The sequence below is a fragment of the Piliocolobus tephrosceles genome, chromosome 14 (genome assembly GCF_002776525.5).
Source record: "Piliocolobus tephrosceles isolate RC106 chromosome 14, ASM277652v3, whole genome shotgun sequence".
NCBI classification, from domain to species: Eukaryota; Metazoa; Chordata; class Mammalia; order Primates; family Cercopithecidae; genus Piliocolobus; species Piliocolobus tephrosceles.
In genome coordinates this window covers 59,002,844-59,019,425 of record NC_045447.1, presented here as the reverse complement: position 1 = coordinate 59,019,425, position 16,582 = coordinate 59,002,844, and the positions used below count along the sequence as shown (strand labels likewise).

Sequence of the window (16,582 nt, the reverse complement as noted above, 5' to 3'; positions counted from 1 at the left end):
TTTGTTTTCTTCTTGCCGCTTATTTTGGACTTATCATACTTTGGTACCCCTATAAATTAAATTCTTCCTCAAAGAGAAAATCTGAATGGCAAACAACCAATGTTAAATCATAAGGTTTTCAAATTGTGTGGCAGTTTAAATCAACTTAGACTTAAATGTGGCATATAAGATAAGACCCTTTAGTGAATATAAAACCTAATTCAGCATCACTAGAAGGCACTTTCTAAGAAGAGCTGCAATTTCTGGAAGAAAGTTAAATAGAGATTTTTAGAATTGTGTTCAAGCCAAATGTAACTTTCAAAAATGGCCAGGAATAAGCTTCAGAAACTGCCGATCAAAAGGCATTTAATTTTTTAAAATGTCAGCTAGCATAAAATATTATTGAGGAAATTCCCTTTACCATACTTAAAAAAAAGTTTTTTTCTGCTGTGGTGCAAAAAATATGCAGAATTGGAGTTCATGTGACCCAGTTCATGTGTGTTAACCATAGTTTTAGATGGAACATTTCAGGCATGTGTCATGCCCGTCTCTATTTTGTCCAGGTGAAGCTGGACCGCTTGTACTCGTCTTTGAGAGGAGCAGAGTATGACCTCGTGGCCTGGCCTGATTCTCTCTCTCATTAGAACAGATTCTATTTTATCCCAGCCTGCCCACGAGCTATTGATGAGTACATAATGGCTGCTGTGTTTCCCTGCTCAGCTCCTCTGCTTTCAGCAATAGGACTTGTTGAATTGGTGAATTTCTTTGGGCACAGAGGAATGAAGTTTTGTTCTAAGACATGCACTACATTTCCATTTTTAAAGCAGTGTAAAGTGTGATTTAAAAGTACGTATTTTTTTTTTAAGCCAAAAGAGAAAATCTTGCAACCGAGGAGCAAATTGATTATAAATGAAAGCAGCGTTTTTATAACTGATGCATCTGTGATGTTTTGATTTATAAGGCCTTAAGCAAGCAGTTTTTTCTCCCCTCTGATGTTTTATTATTCAACTTCTACCTTAGAAACCACTTACATTTTTCATGCCGTATCAACCAGTGCTAGAAGTTGAATTTTCTACTTTGTCTTAACAGCATTCTTATAAGGGAGGTTTTTTATCACGAAAATATGAGGTAGCAGAGAGGGCATGATTAAATTTGATGTGCAAAAATTGAGACTCAGATAGATTGAGTGACTTGCCCAAAGTTACTTAGCTAGTAAATGGTCAATTTGGGACATATTCCCAAATCTTGGCTCTACTCCCACCATTCTTTTTTAATCATATTTTATTTATTCATTCATTCATCAGCATATTAGGTTCCCACACTAGTGCTATGAGGCAGGTATTAGTATTCCTATTTTATACAATTTGTCTGACTCCAGAATCCATATTCCTGTTCCAGTTATGCCCCACTACTTCTCCTAGGGAATCTTAATGGAGCAGTGTTTCACTTCTTTGAATTTCCTCTCCTGTTTGGCCTTGGATGGGAATGCATGGCAATTAGTAGCACCCACTGGTGACGAAAATCTGTTTCCTTCTACTGTTGATAGGTGCTGTACTCTGGCATAATGTGGTAAAGAAATGTACTATTATGAGTCTAAAGACCTGGTTTGAATCCCTCCTTTGTCACTTGCTAGCTACATGAAACTGAGCTTCAAAGCTCTTACCTATGAAGTAGGAGTAGTCATACCCATCATCACATTGTTATGAAATGTTACAATATGAATTAGGCAGCAAAACAGTGCCTAATCCATGGGAAATGTATTTGAATCCAATTCTTACTCTGGAGGGAAGTTTGACAGAGTATCTTGTCAACTAAACCAAGTTCTTTTATTTTTCCTCCTGAAGACACATTTTTCTGCTGTATTTTCTTCTCAGGTCCTTGCCTACACACTTAGCTGTGTATGTACGTCAGCGTTCAGTACTGGAATTATTGAGGCTGCAGAGGCTGAGGATGTTATGAACAAGCTTCGACTGTTAGTGGAGAATAGCCAGCAGGTTGGAATGTGTGCCCTGATTATTTCTCTCTGTGGGTCTCATGCTGCTGCTAAGTTCTGCTTTTGACTTACTCTGAATTAGAGTATAATGGGATATTTTTTGTGTCTAGAACTGAGGAACTTCTAACTATTCTCTTCTCTCACAGCTGTAGCCAACAGTCACAGATGTCTTTTTCTCTCCTTATCCCCTGTCTCATTCTATAGACATTTTTTTTCTTTGAGAGTGTGTTGATAGACTTTTCTCTCTCTGTAACTATTGCTCTATAGTTATAAGATCATAAAATATATGGCTAGGGAATATAAGAGTTATATAAGCCTAGAAACAAAAATTTGTAAAGATATGAATACGTAGAAGACTCTGATAAAGTCAAACTTCAGAAAATTCAAGGCAGAAAATCTCTACTCATGACCAAATATATATAGGAAAATTTAAGTACCTGTAAACTAAATTAAATAACCTCAAAATGTTTCCTCTGAAATATTATTCAACCTTAAAAAAGAAGGAAGTTCTGGCCGGCTGCAGTGACTCACGCCTGTAATCCCAGCACTTTGGGAGGCCAAGGTGGGTGGATCATGAGGTCAGGAGATCGAGACCATCGTGGCTAACACGGTGAAACCCTGTCTCTACTAAAAATACAAAAAATTAACTGGGCATGGTGGCAGGCACCTGTAGTCCCAGCTACTCCAGAGGCTGAGGCAGGAGAATGGCATGAACCCGGGAGGCAGAGCTTGCAGTGAGCCAAGATCACACCACTGCACTCCAGCCTGGGCGACAGAGCGAGACTCTGTCTCCAAAAAAAAAAAAAAAAAGAAGGAAGTTCTTATGTGTACTAAAACATGGATGAACCTTGAAGGCATTATGCTAAATGAAATAAACAAATAACAAAAAGCAACCACTGTGTGCTTTTACTTACATTTCTTACATGAGCTACGTAGAATAGTCAAAAGCATAGAGACAGAAAGTAGAATGGTGGTTGCCCAGGCCTATGAGAAGGAGAAATGGGGAGTTACTGTTTAATGGGTGAAGAGTCTCAGTTTTTCAAGGGAAAGATTCTAGAGATGAATGGTGGTATTGGTTGCACAGCAGTATGAGTGTACTTAATGCCACTGAACTGGTATTCACAGTAAAGATGATACATTTTATGTGTCCATTGCTACAATAAAAAAAAAACTGAAAAAAGTATTTTATCTGATTACGCATGCTATAGAATTTCCCCATATGGATTTTTTAAAGGTTTCTTCAGTGTCTTAGTATTGATGATAATGGTTTATTGCAGAATTAATTGGTTTTAAGCTTGTAATATTATTGTTACTGTTTTATGGTTATATACCTGCTCAGTTACATTCAGAGTAAGTTTTGAAAAATTGAAAGGTAGAAGTTTTCATATACTATGCTTATTATGGGATGTTTTCTTTTTGTTTAGGAGTTGATTGACTTCGTGTGGTCTACCTTGATATTTTCACCCTAACCTCTTCCGATTGTTTGAGCTAAGCTGCTCAATAGTGCAGTATTACTTTCCTAAAATAAATTACTCACTGAAGCTGAATTCCTTGCAATTAGACCCTGCAGCTTATGATGCAAACCAGTCTAGATTACAAACAAAACAAAACAAAACAAAACAAAAAAACACTTAAGTATCTGATTTTTCAGATGACAAATATAACTTGTCAGTAGGAAAGTTAAAACTAAACGTGTTTAAGTTGCTAGTTATAAACATTCCAAATCTGTGTCTTTTTTTTTTCTTTTTCTCACCCCATTTTTATTTATTTATATCAGACTTCAGGTTTTGCCCTGGCTTTAGGAAACATAGTTCATGGATTGTCTGTGTGTGGACATGGAAAAGCTGAAGACTTGGGCAGCAAACTACTTCCTGCCTGGATCAGAATTGTTCTTACAGAGGTAGAGGTCACCTGTTGTATGCTATTTCATGTTTTTATAATGGAAAAAGAACTACTTTATTGGCTCACTTGTAGGAGTTGCTGAGATATATACATTAGTGGTAAAATAATAGGGAATTTTAAATGAAAGAGATCACATACTTTTAAATCCCTTGTAAATAATGCATTCTGCCAACTATTATAATTTTTTTGAACTGGCTATTTTGTCTTTGTTTTAATTTTAAGACAACATTTTGTTTTTTGAAAAATAAAAGCAAGAATCTACCCATGATCTAACAACCTTAATCTGTTACTTTTTAGTCTGCTTCCATTTTGGGTTCAGTTATACGGGTTATGTTGACCCTATAAGTTTGCTACCATTTCGACCATTTATTTCTCTGTGTCATAATAAGTTTTATAGAATCTAAACCCAAGGACTGAGTGAGTCCCTCTTTTCATATTCTGATGCTTTGTTTTCAGGGCACTCCCACAATGCTTTGTCTGGCAGCTCTTCACGGCATGGTGGCCTTGGTAGGCTCTGAAGGGGATGTAATGCAGGTAAAGAAAGGAACCATGGAGGAGAAGACATCTAAATGTGTACACAGCCATAGCAGAAGAAGAATATTCAGTGTCTTAGTATGCTAAAAACAGAAGGATTTATACTCATGGTAACAGTTATACCAGGCTTTTTAATGCCTTGCTGTATGAATAATTGCACTTAACCAAGGATTATTTCTATAGAAGTTTGTTCTTTGTTTAATTTGGTTTGTAGGGATTAAACCTGGCCAACTTAGGTGCTCTCCACATATTTCCCTGCCTGAGAAAAGATGATTGAATGATAAGAAATTTCACAAGTTATTTGTGGCTGGGCACGGTGACTAACGCCTATAATCCCAGCACTTTGGGAGGCCGAGGTGGGTGGATCACGAGGTCAGGAGATCAAGACCATCCTGGCGAACACGATGAAACCCCGTCTCTTCTAAAAATACAAAAAAATTAGCCAGGCGTGGTGGCGGGCACCTGTAGTCCCAGCTACTCGGGAGGCTAAGGTAGGAGAATGGCATGAAACCGGGGGTGGAGCTTGCAGTGAGCAGAGATTGCGCCACTGCACTCCAGCCTAGGCGACAGAGCGAGACTCTGTCTCAAAAAAAAAAAAATAAAAAGTTATTTGCAAGAAACTCCATTTTGCATCTGTAATGTCTGATGTATATCTATGTAATTGTTCTTTAACTTCAAAATATTTTCACAGTGGACATATATATGTTTAAGTTTGTAAGTAATTTTGAAGGAACTCCTTTTTTATGCAGTAAAAGTTGATTGAGTGATTACTTACATGCCGCAGTGAACAGTTACCAGGAAATCAATGATAGATAAAGCATGGGGCCCTGCTTTGAGGAGCTCATAGCTTATGTATTTGAAATAGAAGGACGTAATGATAAACTATTTCATAGCTTAGAAGATGGATAGCTCATGCACCGGGAATATAACTCTTTACTTTTTTATGGGGGTGGGTGGGATGAGTATTTCTTCTTATCTTTCAGCTGAAATCAGAAGCCATCCAGACCTCTCATTTTCAAGGCAGACTTAATGAAGTCATTAGAACCTTAACTCAGGTGAGAAAATGAATTTAAAATCCTTGGGTGGGAAAACGTATCCTCCTTTGTTGTCTTTTTTTCTATTACATAAAACAACGTGTTTTACCTGGAAAGTGGGAAAGTCTCTGGTTATTTCCACTAAGTTCAAGAGGCATTTGGGAGTGATGTATGGACCTGTGTTCACTGACAAACTTGCACTACCTTTGGGGGAAAAAAAAATTGGCATTTTTTTAGTAAACTTAAGTTGGCATTGGTTTTCCTTAAAAATTGAAGCCTGATGGCTCACACCTGTAATCCCAGCACTTTGGGAGGCCGAGGCAGGCAGATCATGAGGTCAGGAGATCAAGACCATCCTGGCTAACATGATGAAACCCCGTCTCTACTAAAAATACAAAAAATTAGCCAGGCCTGGTGGCGGACGCCTGTAGTCCCAGCTATGCAGGAGGCTGAGGCAGAAGAATGGTGTGAATCCAGGAGGCGGAGTTTGCACTGAGCCAAGATCGTCCCACTGCACTCCAGTCTGGGTGACAGAGCGAGACTCCATCTCAAAAAAAAAAAAAAAAATTACAGCCTGATTCTGCAAGGAATGTCAGGCCCTAAAGATAAGGAAAAAGAGAAAGTGATCAAAGGGCACGGCAGATATTGATAGAAAGGTCAAGGGGCACTAGTTCAGATGTCACTGATAAAAATATTTGGGCATATCTTGACTAAAGAATAGATATATTACTCTGCTAAGAAATGTTTTTATCTTTTAAGATTTTTTTAAAAAACGATTATGTTTGTTGCATAAAATTTGAAAGCACATAATGAAAGAAGCTGAAAAAAATCACCGATGGTCCTTCAAACCGGAAGCAACTGTTATTGATATTTGGTCATACTTCTTTTCAAGTATTCTTTTGTTTGCATAGTTGGTATTCTTACTGTATATAGAACTTTATATTTTATTCTTTTCATTTAGCATACTTGTTTTCATTCTTGTAAAATGTAGCTGATAATACCTACCACATAAAGGAGCTTTAGTCATTGAGACTTTTAAAAGCAAACAGAAATCTCTAAACAGACAAAACTCTCTTTTGCATGTATGAATAGAAATATACTCAAAAAAGATTCTACTGAAATTTAAGTTGCCATAGTGTGGGAGAAAAATCTGTAAATGAAAATTATTATTTTAAAAATCCTTATGAATGATAAAGCAGCAGTAGAGCATAATTTACAGAAGAGAACAAAATGTATCTCCTTCCATTTTTAGAGGTATTTTCATCTTAAGTAACTATCACCCCTTTTCTACTTTCTGGATTTTGTTTTTTTGCCATTTTTTTTTTTGAAAACTTCGAGACCAGTCTCAGTGAAACTTGAGAAAACCGCTAGTGTGATTAAATTATTTCTGCTATGATTAAAGAATGAATCATTCATTCATTCAGTAGACACTTGTTGAGTATCTATATGACCTAGGTATGGTGTACTAGACACATGATATTACATCTTGTCATAGGACTGCTCATTGCCAGCCAAGGCACCACCTTCTAAATGATTGGTAACTTTCTGTGAGTGACCTTTTATTAAATAGAACTTGGATCTTATCCCATCATTGAACTGTTAACTTTTTATTTGTAGGTCATTAGTGTCTCTGGGGTGATTGGTCTCCAGTCAAATGCAATCTGGCTTCTTGGACATCTTCATCTATCTACTCTATCCTCAAGTCAAAGTAGAGCCTCTGGTAAGATTAAAGTCATAAAACACTGTAGCTGAAGGGAGGGGTTGCTGACCCAGCACTCTGTACTTTGTTAAGAGCATCAATCTTCACAGCAACCCTAAGTAATGGGTATTACCATTTCTGTTTTACATCAGAGGGAAATGGTGTATGGAAAGGCTTCCTGACTTACCCAGGGTCATGTGGCAATAAGTGTTGGACATGTGGTTTAAACTCAGATCTTTTGGCCTCCAAAGCGCATACTCTTTTTACTCCTTCTCTCTGTCTCCCTTAGAGAACAGTTTAGACATTCAGTGTCCTGTATTTCACAAATGAAGAATTCATGGCTCAGAAAGATTACATGAGTTACATACAGAGTTAATTTGGTGACAAATCTAGAAACTAGGAACCAGATCCTTCAAGCTTGGAACAGATTTATTTTGCTAGATGTAATGGTAGTTTGTATAGTATTCGTGTTTCATTAAAAGTCTCTTCATATTTGGCTGGAGTTGTTCTGGCCTCTGATTTTGAAAAAATAATGGGGTAAATACATTTAAAGGTGTGTACTTTCTTAGCCTTGGAGTTGAAATTCTCGGTCTTATTATAACAAGGCCTTTTCTATTTCTAGCATTTTGGTAAAAGCAGTAAAAAATATTTGCAGTCCCCACATGCGTAATGTGCATTTGTACTTGGAGATTTTATGGGGAAGGCATGACTGTTGATACATCTGCTCCTTGCTCTTTATAGGACTTTGACCCACTGGCTATCTTGGACCCAGGCCAGAGAGATTTAGGTACCAATGATTCCTTATTAAAACCTAGTTTTACTTACCCACTAACAAGTAGTCTACAGATGGCATTAACGCAAATGTGGGCCTCTGTAATTACCATTTTCCTTTCTTTCAATCATTCTGTAGCTATGGAAATAGGACACTGGTCCACAGCCTTGGCAATGTAGTGAACTTTAGACAGCTAAAGTTACCATACTAAAATGGAAAAAATAAGAAAACTTAGTCATACCGGAAGCCCTGGGTAATACTAGTTTTGAAGGGCAGGGATCTCACAGTGTCGTGGTAAGATAGGATATTTATGTCAGGCTTTTACTTTTTTATGTAGGCTTTTAATTGCCATATTATGGGGTACTTAGTCTGGCCCGCATTTACTCAAATCAGGTACTAGTGAATCATCATACACCCAGGTTCTTCTGAACAAAATGATTGTGTATCTGGAAAAGTACAGCTACTTGTTCCTGATGGAATTTTCCAATTGAGTCATTTCTTGCAGTAAAAACCATCTCATGAAACAATTATGGGAAACTGGAAGGAAAAGAATTTAGGAGAAACTCAGGACTCAACTAGCATAAATGTCACTGCTTCACCATTCCAGCTCAGCAACCACATCTGGTTATTTGCACATGTTGGTCACTTAGAGGTCTCTGCCTTAGGTAAGGGACTGGTGCTGTTAATACTAGTTGTTGAATTTCTGTGGTTCATATATCTGATTCAGCATGTCCTGAAGTGGCACCTACCTCAGCCTCAAAGCTCATCAGATTCCTTGCTGACTCTGAGGAGGTCACTGGATTGGGGCTCATTGATGTGACAATATGGAAAGGATTTTTTTTTTAACTGCTTCACTCAAATGTTCATCCTCTGTGATTTTTTTTTTTTCCAGACTTTACCAAGTTTGCCACCATTTTAGATTTGCTTGCATAGCTTAAGTGATTACTTCAAGGCCAGTCACTTAATCTAATAGAATTAGTTGCAGCCACAAAGTATTGTGCTGAGATTAATGGCATAAACATCTCCAGTTTGTCTTTAGGTTGACATGGCAGCATGAGATCATTATCTTTCCTTCATTAGGCCTGCCAAGTTCACTGGTTAATTTCATCATTTTCTGTCTCCACAGTTCCTACTGACTATAGCTATTTGCCTGAAAGCAGTTTTATTGGAGCAGCCATTGGCTTCTTCATTACAGGAGGAAAAAAAGGCAAGTGAGCACATTTCTTGAATTTTATCCTTCTATCTGCATGTTGTTATAAGCAAATTTGTATACCCTAAGCATGCCTCTGTAGAATCAAGCAATACAAATCTGAAGGGGTGAATATTTTCGTCTGCTAAACCATCTTTGCAATAGAGATGACCAGCAACTAGCTACAATAATCGGTACATAAATATACACATTGTGTGGTTTCTTAGAATCACTATCCCTGACCATGGGTGGCTCTGTGAAAATCTTAATCTCCCATTTGGCCCTTTCAAAAGTACAAGCACAGATTACATTTCAAGTGACTGTGATCTAGAAAGAGAAAACATACTTGGGTGCAGTTTCTATCCCAGGATCTGTCTTGCAAGTAGATCTTCTCCCTGCATCTTTTATAATTATTCTGTGTTGTTGAAATCACTGGCTCTAGTTCCTATTTTTAGTTTGTGTTCTTTTCCTTGCACACATTTGAGCCTTTGTGATTCTGTATTGCTGCCACCCCCATTAAAGTACAAGCAACTTGAAGACAGAGATTGAGTGGCTTTTGTTTTTAACTGGAGCCAGAACAATGCCACGTAACTTATTGAATAAATGTTCCTTAATAATACACATATAGTTTTCAGGGCTGTGAGGGAAAAATGGATTAGAACTGAACATGTCATGGCTCAGGAATAAGCCTCATTAATGTGGTATTCGTTCATTGATGGATTTGCTAATTTCATTCTTCCTTGGCTAGGTCAGTCTTCCTTGGTTAGGTCAGTTTGGGCAAAATCAGTCCCTGTATTATAGCAAGACCGTCCCAATTTTGGAAAGGAAAAAAATAACCAAAAAGACTGGAAAAAATCTGGAAGTGGCAATTTGATTTGTGAGGGTCGTGGAAATAAAATCTTGCCTTTGGAAGGGAAGTTAAAGCTGTGTTGTCTGATTTCCCACTGGGTACAGTAATCCCTGGAGCTTCCAAATTATGAATATTTTCATAGCCTGGAGACAAATTCCATTAATTTCTGGAGTTCTAGAATTTGTGCTATTATTCTAGGGTCCTGAATTAGCATGATTTACTTATCCTCAGTAAAAATTGACATATGGTTATGTCATTGTTGTACATGACGCATTTATATATAAACAGATCATATATTATAATGTACAACTAGTTCATTGTTTATGTTACCATAAATTAAGTCTACTTAAAATAAATATAATAGTAGAGATGTCTTCATTAGAAAGAAATTCTTGCTAAATGAGTATCTAAAATTTTCATGGCCAAACTAATGCTAGGAATATGTATATATTTCTGCTGTATTTTTGTGTTAGGTTGCTTATTGATATGTAATTTTAAAATGAGGTGAGATATTTTCATGAGAAATAAAAGTAAAAATTCTTAAGGTCAAATGAAAGATAGACTGTTTTTCTTTTCTAGTGAATAAAATGTTAGTCTACCTCCCCAGATCCATATTTCTTGGCAGACATGAATTTTCTCTGAATCTTATGGGAAATTTTTGGTTGAATGTAACATTTTTATGGTTCTGTAGTCATGGTACAAGAGGAAATGTTCTGCTATAAGGCTGAAAAATCAAGTGGAACTGGAATCAGTGTTGTTATGTGCAGTCTTGCTGAAAACTGTTTAAAACAAATAAATGAAGTATTAAGAATGCCATATTTATTACCAATCAGATTTTTGTCATTTTCAGGTTGTGGGAGAGGGCTGTCGTCTTGTCAGGTTTGCTGACTAGATTCAGAGGAAAATCTATTCAGCCTTACACATTACTAATGATGACCCCAGAGGAGTGGGGGCCGTGGGAGGCTGACCTCTGCCTCCAAAGCCCATTTACAAAAACAAAACCAGACCCTGCTCTATGGGGCTAAATGGGATGGCCAAATGTGGAGGTGTGCATGCAAACGAGTGTTTTCTTCTTCAATATACGCAGCTCATTTGAATTTTAATAACTCCCTTCTGAAGCAGCTTTTGAGTTTAAATGTCTGGATGTCACTCATCAGAGCCCGGTGGGGCTGCTGATAGGAAGGATGGCAACTTTGGTGAACTCTTTTGAAGAATAAATGGTTTTAGAAAATAAAAATAATGCTTAGCATAGGCAGAAAATTTTAGAGATGGCATGGTTTCATTGCCTCTGCGTGCTACTTTTAACTTGAGCAACTCACTAGAGGAAAGAAATGTGATGGGCCATCCCCAATCCACATTTGTGCCAGGATGAGATTGGGCATGGTGGTCTCAAATTTAGCCAATCAAATTTGAGATAGTCAATCTGTTAATCTGTTTTCTAATGTTTAGGGCTTTCTCACTTAGGATACTAACTTTAGTACTCATGTGATAGAACATGTAAGATGTTCATAGCATCCATTCTTTCATGCAGACCCACATTTTAAAACTATACTAAGTAGATGAAATTCCTTCAGTTTTTAAATAATTCAATTCTTGGTTTTGAGTATAACTGGTTTTTGTTTGTTTGTTTTGCTACACCATGTGACATTATCCTTTCTTCTCTCGTAGCCCTGGAATTCCTCTATCAGATATATTGTTCCCTAATCTTTTGTCTTCATTATTATCCATTGTTGTGAACATTTCTTGACTATGCTAGGCTTAAAATCTTTGCTTATCATATAACTCCTCCTAACATCGATTTTTTTCCCCTTGAAGAGCCTCTGATTTTTGACTCTGACTGTTTTGCTTCTTTTCTACTTTTATTCTTTTGTCTGATTTCTGATTTTTCTCAAGATCATAGGCTGTTCAGATCTCATCAAGATTTTATCCACTTCCTTTGTAATACATCAGAAACATTTAAAATACTTAATAAATGTGATTCTTTCTAAAGCTAATATTAGATATTTCTATATAATATCATTATTTTTGTTATTATATTGCTGGGGAATGTGACTAACACTTTCTAAGCTTATATTTTCCTATTAGGCTTTAAAAGTTCCCAGTAAGAAGTATTAACTAAGCAAACTATATTTAAGTCCATGTGATGGTCATTATGAATGGCCTTCTTTCTTGATATGGATTCACTGGTCAGTGATCTGTGTATGTAAATATTGGGCTTGTATACGAAGTACAGGTAGGCGTATGCTCCTTCAGTCATTTTTGGACTATTAGCATGAGAGGTAATTGTTGAGAAGGAAATATGCCAAGGGAACAGACTTAGTGAACTCTTGAGTGTAGAATAAATGATATGAGAAAGCTGTCCTATTTTCTGATGAAATCATGGAGTTGGTTGCCAAGATTATGTGTGATTTTTGAGTATTTTAATTTAGGAATAGTTTACCTGTACAACTCTTTAAAAAATGTTGTTGGAAGTCAGTATATATATATATAACACTAAGTTAAAAATGTATAAAGAAGAAAATAAGACAATCCTCTGTTATGTCACCACTTGGAGATAGCCATTATATATATGTCCTTCATAATGTCCTTCTACATGTATGTGTATGTGTTGTATTGTACCATAAAATTTATATTATTTTATTGTCTTATTTTTAAAAAATTAATAACTTTACATGTAAATGGACATAATTAGCACCCATGTCTTCCAAAAAAAACCTTGAGGAAGTAAGAGAAGGCTCCTATTGCATGGTTTTCTGGACATTTGTCAATAGGATACGTTTTTGGTGTGTTTGATTCCTTTTTTGTTTCATGAGGTTTGTTTTCATAAACTTCATGAAAATGTTTGGAAGGAAAACTGTCATCAATTATCCCATGACTCTACAGCTATTACCATTTCTGGATATTACTTAATTTGTTGGTTCTGGGATTACAAGCATGTGCCACCACGTCTGGCTAATTTTTTGTATTTTTAGTAGAGACAGGGCTCCTCCATGGTGGTCAGTCTGGTCTTGAACTCCTGACCTCAGGTAATCCGCCTGCTTCGGTCCCCCAAAATGCTGGGATTACAGGTGTGAGCCACCATGACCGGCCTGTATTTCTAAACTTAATGTTATATTATAAACTTTCCCTGTTTTCATATATCACCGTAACAATAATATAATAATAACTATTATCTATGAGACAAGGTCTCTGCTCTGTCACCCAGGGTGAAGTGCAGTGGCTCGATCATGGCTTACTGCAACTTCAAACTTTCCGGCTCAAGTGATCCTTCTGCCTCAGCCCCTCGGGCAGCTAGGAGTGCAGGTACATACAACGAGGACCAGATAATTTTCTTACTTTTTGTAGAGATGGAGTCTCACAATGTTGCCTAATCTGGCCTCAAACTCTAGCTTCGAGCAATCCTCCTGCCTTAGCCTCTTTAAATGTTGGGATTACAGGCATGAGCCACCATACCTAGCATAATTATCATTTTTAAATGACTAGAGAATATTTCATCAAATTCGTAAGTCATAATAAACTTAATCATTTTAGTATTTGCCATTTAAAAAATTTCAATTTTAGTGAACATCCTGTTTTTTTTGTTTGTTTGTTTGTTTTTTTTGAGACAGAGTCTTGCTCTGATGCCCAGGCTAAAGTGCAGTGGCGTGATCTCAGCTCACTGCAACCTCTGCCTCCCAGGCTCAAGTGATTGGCCTTCCTCAACCTCCCGAGTAGCTGGGATTACAGGCAAGTGCCACCAAGCCCAAAGATAGGTAGGTAGGTAGATAGGTACGTAGGTAGGTAGATATCTTTTTTTTTTTTAGTAGAGACGGGGTTTTTCTATGTTGGCTAGGCTGGTCTTGAACTCCTGGCCTCAAGTTATCTGCCCTCCTCTGCCTCCCAAAGTGGATTACAGGTATGAGCCACCATGCCTGGCCTTTAATGAACATCATTATGCACATAGCTCTCTTCTGCTACAGCTTTCCTTCAGGTAAATTCTCGGTAATGTAGTGAGCAGGAATCCGAGGATTTGGTGACTGTAGGGATGCCTAGGTCTCATTGCCCATTGTACCAGTTGTCAGTACCTCAGCCCTGTATGAATTTGCAGAAATATAAAACATAGAGATTAAATGCATAGGCGTCAGGCTTCCTGGGTTCATATCCCACTTCCACTACTTACTGGCTGTATAACTTCAGGCAAGCTGTGTCTGTAAGCTTTGACTGCTTCTGTAAAATGGAGAAAGTAATTAACTCTTTTTTATAGTTTTGTAAGGATTATGAGTCACTTTATGTAACAGTACTTATAAAACAATATAAAGAATAAATTCCTTCTATTATAATGTCATATCAAAAAGCAGCCCAATAAACAAATGATAACAATAAAAACCAGTAAGGTATAAAATGATGCCTTAAGACTACTCTCATTTGCATATAATTGCCAGAAGGTCTGAACATTTGTACATTTATTTACTGTTTAAAAGGTTGTTTTTTTTTTTTTAAGTAAATTTGGAATTTTTTAAAAAATTTATTTTTTAACTAATAATTATACATATTCATGGAGTACATAGTGATGTTTCGATGATATGTATAGTGATCAGATCAGAGTAATTAGTATATCTATCATCTCAAACATTTATCATTTCTTTGTGTTGGGAACATTCAATTCCTCCTCCTAGCTACTTGCAACTATGTATTATTGATAACTATACTCACCCTACAGTGGGATGATAGAACACTAGAACTTACTCCTCCCATCTAACTGTGGTTTTGTATCCTTTAACAAGTCTCTCCCTATCTCTTTCTTCCCCCTGCTCTTTCCCAGCCTCCAGTATTCTGTGTTCTACTTTTCACTTCTGTGAGATCAACTGTCTTTTTGCTTCCACATATGAGTGAGAACATGTGGTATTTAACTTCCTGTTCCTGGCTTATTTCACTTAACATAATGTCTTGCATATCTATCCATGTTGCCATGACCAGCCGGATTTCATTCTTTTTGATGGCTTAATAGTATTCCATTGTGGATATATACCACATTTTAAAAATCCATTCATCTATTGTTGGACACCTAGATTTATTCCATATCATGGCTATTGTGAATAGTGCTAAAATAAACATGGGGTACAGATGTGTCTGATACGATTTCCTTTCCTTTGGACACATGCCAAGTAGGAGGATTGTTAGATCATATTGTAGTTCTATTTTTAGTTTCTGAGGAACCTCCCTACAGTTATTTATAGTGGGTGTATGAGTTTACATTCCCACCAACAGTGAATGAGTTCCCTTTTCTTCACATCCTCAACAGCATTTGCTGTTGTTTGTTTGTTTGTTTGATAATAGCCATCCTAACTGAGGAGAGATGATAACTCATTGTGGTTTTGATTTGCATTTTCCTAATGATTAGTGATGCTGAGCAGTTTTTCATATGTTTATTGGCCATTTGTATGTCTTTTGAGAAATGTCTGTTGAGATAATTTCCCCATTTTAAAATAAGATTGTTTATTTTGTGCTGTTGAGATGTTTGAGTTCCTTGTGTATTCTGGATATTAGTCCCTTGTCAGATGAATAATATGCAAATATTTTCTCCATTCTGCAGGTTGTCTTTTCATGTTATCGATTATTTCCTTTGCTAAGAAGCTTTTTAGTTTGATATAGTTCCATTTATTTTGCTTTTATTTTCTATGCTTTTGCAGTCTTATTTATAAAATCTTTCCCTAGGCCTGTGTCCTGAAGCATTTCTCCTATGTTTTATTTTTGCAGTTTTATCATTTTGTGTCTTACATTTATGTCTTTGATGCATTTTGAGTTGATTTTTGTAGGGCGAGAGATTGGGGGATCTAGTTTAATTTTTCTGTATATGGATATCCAGTTTTCCTAGCATCATACATTGAAGAGACTGTCCTTCCCCACTGAGTGTTCTTGACATTTTTGTCAAAAATCAGTTTGCTATAGATATGTAGATTAATTTCTAAGTTCTCTATTCTGAATTTTTTTTTTGTATTTTTTTACCCTTTTATTTTGAAACTATTTCAAACATAAAAAAGTTGTATAATGCATAGAAAAGTTGCAAAAATTGTCTTCCTTTTTTAACAGTAAGAAAAACTCCACATTCCTTTCAGCCAGAGGCACTATTCAAGTTTCATCAACAATCCCAGTGATGTTTTTAATAAAAAAAAAAAAAATCTCATCTAGAATGTTGCTCTGCAGTTATTTATTGTGTCTCTTTGGTCTCCTTCAACCTGAACACTTCTTCAGTTTTTTCTGTGACTTCTTGACTTTAACTAGTTTTAAGATTAGAAGCCAGTTATTTTATAGAATGCTCTTTAATTTGGGTTTGCCTGATATTTCTCATATTAGAGTTAGGTGGGTCACTTTTGGTAGAGTATGACAGACGTGTAGCTGTGCGCTTCTCACCACATCCCATCTGTGGCACATGACGTCTGAACTGGGATGGTGAGCTTTGATCACTTGGATAAGATGTTGTTTTCTAGGTTTCTCCACTATGAACTTATTCTTTTACCCTTATCTTCAATAAATCTTTCGTGTGGAGATGTTTTAAGACTTCACAAATACTCTATTTTCATCCTATTTTCACCTATTAGTTTTAGCATTCACTAGTACTTTTGCCCAAATTATTACTGTGATAGTTGCAAA

The 16,582-nt window shown here is 36.6% G+C and overlaps 1 protein-coding gene across 5 annotated transcripts in view; it reads left to right on the top strand.

Moving 5' to 3' along the window:
- Window positions 1-16,582, top strand: part of FOCAD (focadhesin) — a 317,972-nt gene that overhangs the window by 265,546 nt on the left and 35,844 nt on the right. For all 5 annotated transcript variants that reach the window (XM_023191713.2, XM_023191709.2, XM_023191710.2 and 2 more), the window contains 6 exons: window positions 1,854-1,973; window positions 3,750-3,872; window positions 4,331-4,408; window positions 5,392-5,463; window positions 7,060-7,162; window positions 9,040-9,120. In XM_023191713.2, coding sequence (XP_023047481.2) covers window positions 1,854-1,973; window positions 3,750-3,872; window positions 4,331-4,408; window positions 5,392-5,463; window positions 7,060-7,162; window positions 9,040-9,120 — 577 coding nt within the window. The remainder of the gene's footprint in view (window positions 1-1,853; window positions 1,974-3,749; window positions 3,873-4,330; window positions 4,409-5,391; window positions 5,464-7,059; window positions 7,163-9,039; window positions 9,121-16,582) is intronic.